Source organism: Oratosquilla oratoria, chromosome 16, assembly GCF_046742065.1.
Source record: "Oratosquilla oratoria isolate Oo_2021 chromosome 16, ASM4674206v1, whole genome shotgun sequence".
Classification (NCBI taxonomy): Eukaryota; Metazoa; Arthropoda; class Malacostraca; order Stomatopoda; family Squillidae; genus Oratosquilla; species Oratosquilla oratoria.
In genome coordinates, this window is record NC_134792.1 from 57,118,830 (window position 1) to 57,123,539 (window position 4,710).

At 35.1% G+C, this 4,710-nt stretch overlaps 1 protein-coding gene across 3 annotated transcripts in view; it reads right to left on the reverse strand.

The window, feature by feature from the left end:
* Window positions 1-2,109: 2,109 nt before the first annotated feature.
* LOC143034037 (ubiquitin carboxyl-terminal hydrolase 38-like) overlaps window positions 2,110-4,710 on the reverse strand; it is a 53,937-nt gene continuing 51,336 nt past the window's right edge. For all 3 annotated transcript variants that reach the window (XM_076199905.1, XM_076199906.1, XM_076199904.1), the window contains exon 13: window positions 2,110-3,855. In XM_076199905.1, coding sequence (XP_076056020.1) covers window positions 3,622-3,855 — 234 coding nt within the window. In that variant the 3' untranslated portion in view covers window positions 2,110-3,621. The remainder of the gene's footprint in view (window positions 3,856-4,710) is intronic.

Here is a 4,710-nt window from a genome sequence, read left to right on the forward strand (position 1 = left end):
CTAATTCATTTCAATGAAATAAAAAACTGAGCACTTGTCCAAATGAATATGAGGCAAAGAAAAACTAATTCTAAGAGATAATTCAGTTTCACAATGTTTCCAACTGGATTAGCATAAGAAATGTGATCAGTTGTGGGGAACTCGATCCAACCATAATGACTGATCAAACCAAAGATTTTCCACTCAAGTGAACATAAAATGCATTCACTTCAAGGATTATAAATGATCATGAGACAATCTAGTTTCACTTAGGAGAGCTAAACGTATGAACATATCTAGAAATTAATATATACATTTGTACATAATGCAAGAACTGTTAAAACTGAATATTACTGAGGATAGAATATATGCCTGAGTGAGAATCCCTTGTGGTTTGTTTCATCACAAGCAACTCACAATTGGACTAGGACAACAAATAACTCAAAATATTCCTCTGTAAATAATTTCCTTCAAACTGTACAAATTTTCTCCATTTTCCTCTCTTTCCTTCTGAGAAACACCCTTTCAGTCTTCATTTTAAATTCTTCCTTCTGAATTAGCAATCTGGACCTTTCGCTATCATTCATCTGCTTTTCCTTCTTGCTTGTCTAATATCGGAAACCTTTCCTTGACTGCCTTATTAGCTTAAGTTGTATCCCATTTACGGTAACTAAAACTGAAGGCTCTTCAAATGCTTTTGTCTTCCAATTTCGATCTCTTTTCTCTACGCCAATGATTCTCAAACCCTGAGTTGTTGTAACCCTTATACCTCTGAATTGCTATACAAACCTTCTTCCTAACCACCTATTATTATCTGAACTATTAAGTGATTACTAACATAATTACATCATCTAAACTATCACTTTGCGTCATTAGTTCAGGTTGTATTCGGGATCACAATCACGAAAAGTTTGGGAAACACGGACTTAAATCAAACCCTCACACCACTTTAACATGGTCAAATAGGTACATACCAAATAGCCTTTTCCCTCTTCTAAGAAGGGTGGCCAAATAGAATCATACAAAAATCTCTTTGTGAGATGCTGTTGGAACAGAAGATTAAGGAATTGACAAGCAATAGGAACCAAAATGGTATTTATGACCAGAATAGGGATGCTGCAACTATGACCCTTCAGAAAAATGAGTAGGTCATTATCTACCAAAAGGACTGAAGAGCTCTCTCTCTTTGATGACCAACCAGAGGATTGAGAAACTTCTGGAGCCCTACCCATTGAATGAAATGCTGTTGATCCACCAAAAGAAAAAATTCTGCTTCACATGCAAATCCTTAACTGAATGCTTTGAATTGTTCTGCACTTCAAAATGTAAGTCCTAAATTGAGAGTGATGTGTATTTAAAATTTTTAACTTAAGTGTGACAGTACTATATCAATCACACAAACTCTTTGGTAAGTGTCATATTTTTGCTTAGTTATTTGTTAACTGGGACCCATTAATTATATTACGAGAATATTTTGTACAAATATGGACTGTGTGAATAATTTGTTTTCACAGAGATAACAATGCCTCATAAAGCAGCCTGAAAAACAAAAACAAGTGTAAAAGAGGCTTGTACTCTCAATTTCATAATTCAGGTAGTCTGCTCAGGCATGAACTATCATTTAAGTTATGCATGTAAAGAGAGCCTATATTGTTAAACTACAAGTAACACTTCCAAAGAAGACCACTTGGTAAGGCATTTAACTGGTAAATAAAAAATCAAATCAACACTAAATGCAGCAAAAAGGGGTGAAAGTTCATTAAGTTGTTCCTATCTTTTATTAAGAAAATCATAAGAATCTTCCAAATTTAAGAAATGGATTGAAACTAGAATTATATTTGGTAAAAAGAAAAGCATTCTACAATAAATTCCCTGCTTCAAAAGATCCTCTATAATGAGACACCATCCTGGCACTCTTAGAGGGGGAATTCATACCAAACTTAACCCATTCAACTCCGATGACAAGATTCTTGTCATTTGGTCAAATAAAACAAAAAATCATAAAACACCAAAATGTTTGATCAAACATCAGAAAAATATGACGTCAGTCCTCGCTTCGCTCGCAAGTGAAGCGAGGACTGACGTCATATTTTTCTGGTGTTTGATCAAACATTTTGGTGTTTTATGATTTTTTGTTTTATTTGACCAAATGACAAGAATCTTGTCATCTGAGTTGAATGGGTTAATCAATTGAACAAATAACACTAAACTATACTGGTGCCGAAACTTAATTTAATATCCCTACTTTTGGCAGGAAACCCAATCTGAACTAGCATTAAACCTGATGAAAAAATAAACACTTTCGAAAAAAAAAAAAAAAAGTAAATTAAATTAAATGGTGCTCAAATATCGTCTGTCTGACAAACCTACGTAACGAATGGAAAGAAGTGGTGCGGTTTGAAGGAGGGCAATGGCTGGGTTCAGGAATGAAAGGAAAACATTTCTGAATGGAAACTTTCCAATGATGTATCTTTAAATATAATTTCTGCTACATCTTGACTGAAACAATCCTGTGTGGTCATAAAATCAACCAGTCAGATACTGGACTAGCCAATGTGTAACAAGGTAGAGGATTTTACCTAGATACAGCTCTGTTTCTGCTTGATGCCTTGCTCAAGAGTGATGCAAAATGTATGAACAAAGGTCATTAAGTGTCTTATGTTCTTCAATTTTACAATATTCCAGTAAAAGGCATTAAACCCTTCAGCTAGGAAGCTTACTTCAAGGGCTTTTCTTTATCTCATACCAGATAACTTCAACTTAGAGGTAGTCTCTGGAATGAAGGTCTTGAACACACACTTCAATCCAAAGCCTACTCCTAATCTAAACATGATGTTATCCTTCAAAAAAAAAAAAATCCATTCAGTATGCAACCATGATCAAGGGTTTCAAGCTAAAATATTATGCCAATACATCAAAATAAGTCAATCCTCCAACCTTACTATTTGGGTAGAAATCATTAAACTGTAAGGAATCAGATCCTTGTCGTTGCTTTATGAACAGCAATTTGATACTAGAGCAAGAGTGCCTAATTCATGAAATACATTTTCACTAAAACTACACGTGAAAAAAAAAAGATTACTGAAGCAGCGCTTACCTAAACATTCTGATATTGATTCTAATGAAAATCTTAGAAGTGTTTCCTGATATATGAAATACTGCTACATTTCTTATTAATTTTGTAACTGAAAATGACTGGACAAGCAGCTTATGATTTGGTAATCATTAAGTTGGACTCGACCAAGCAACTGATTCCAATCAATCGGAAGTTGAAAGTTGATATCAAAACTATCACAGGAAGTTATCGGCTTTGGGCAAATGATTCAAACAAAGCCAAAAATGTGTTTACATTTGTTTATCATCTAGAATAATTGGTTTGATGTCATTGGTTTGAACATTTAATCGAGCCATATGCAACATGGCTAAATCAGAAACATCAGCATCCTATCACAGAACCTTAAGTAATAGCTAACACATTGGATACCAATGACTTTTTTCTCCTTCCCACCTACTTAGTTTTCCTCAATGTCATCTATTTCTCAACTGATTACTATTCCTATCATCTACTTCTTCATTTATTCCCTTTCATGCAGCTTTCAGATATCTCACACTCATCTTTTCACATCTACACAATCACTTGGATTAAAAGACAACCCTTGGTGAATTAAGTCCCCCAGGTCCTCCACAACCTCCTGGAGGAGGGGTACTATCATGATCTCCTTCAGGAGTGAAAGGCTTGCAGGGAAGTTGACTCCTCCTCCACCTCTCTTTCTGCTGCTCCCCTCGATACTGCAGATGGTCTTCCTCAATTGCTTCTCGGAGGTCTGGCCGCAAGGAGTTGAAGTCCTCCTCAACGATTGGAACATCAAACTCCGTCTGAAAAGCCCATCCAGAAAATATTCACCTATTAGTTAATGTTTCTATGAAATCAGAAATGCATGTGAAGGGCGTGAAATGTGTAAGGCTTTCTTTTTTTATACCTGATTACTTTGCTATGTAGGTAATGGGCACATTAATGGGGAGGAAAAACATACACACACAATTGTATACGTGAGTATGAGTGTGTATTCAGGGATGGAATGTGTGGGAATGATTTTATGGCTTTTCCTTTTTGGCTACCTCCCTTGTAAGGGGGGAAAAGCCTTGGTATATGTATGTATGTGTGTATATATATATATATATATATATATATATATATATATGTATATATATATATATATGTATATATATATATATATATACACATACACACACGCGAACAAAGATTGGAGAAATTACATCTGTCAACACTGGAACAGAGAAGAGAAAGAGGTGATTTATTGACCATTTACAGAATTATGAAAGGTATGGAAATTCTCGATAGAGATGACTTATTAAAGTGGGACAGAAGAGAAACAAGAGGACACGAAAAGAAACTAAAGAAGGACACTTCTAGAAGAGACCTGAAAAAGAATAGCTTCCCACATAGAGTGATTGATGTCTGGAACAAACTACACAGAGAAACAGTGAATGGCAAAACTATACACGATTTTAAGAATAAACTGGATGTGAAGAGATACGAAAACGGGTCACTACGAGCATAGCTCTCATCCCGTAAAATACAACTAGGTAAATAAATACATACACCATGGGCTTTTTCCCCCTTACAAGAGAGGTAGCTAAGTCAAAAGGCATAATTCCACTCTCACCCATTTCATATATATATATATATGGTACTTTACCTCTCATATA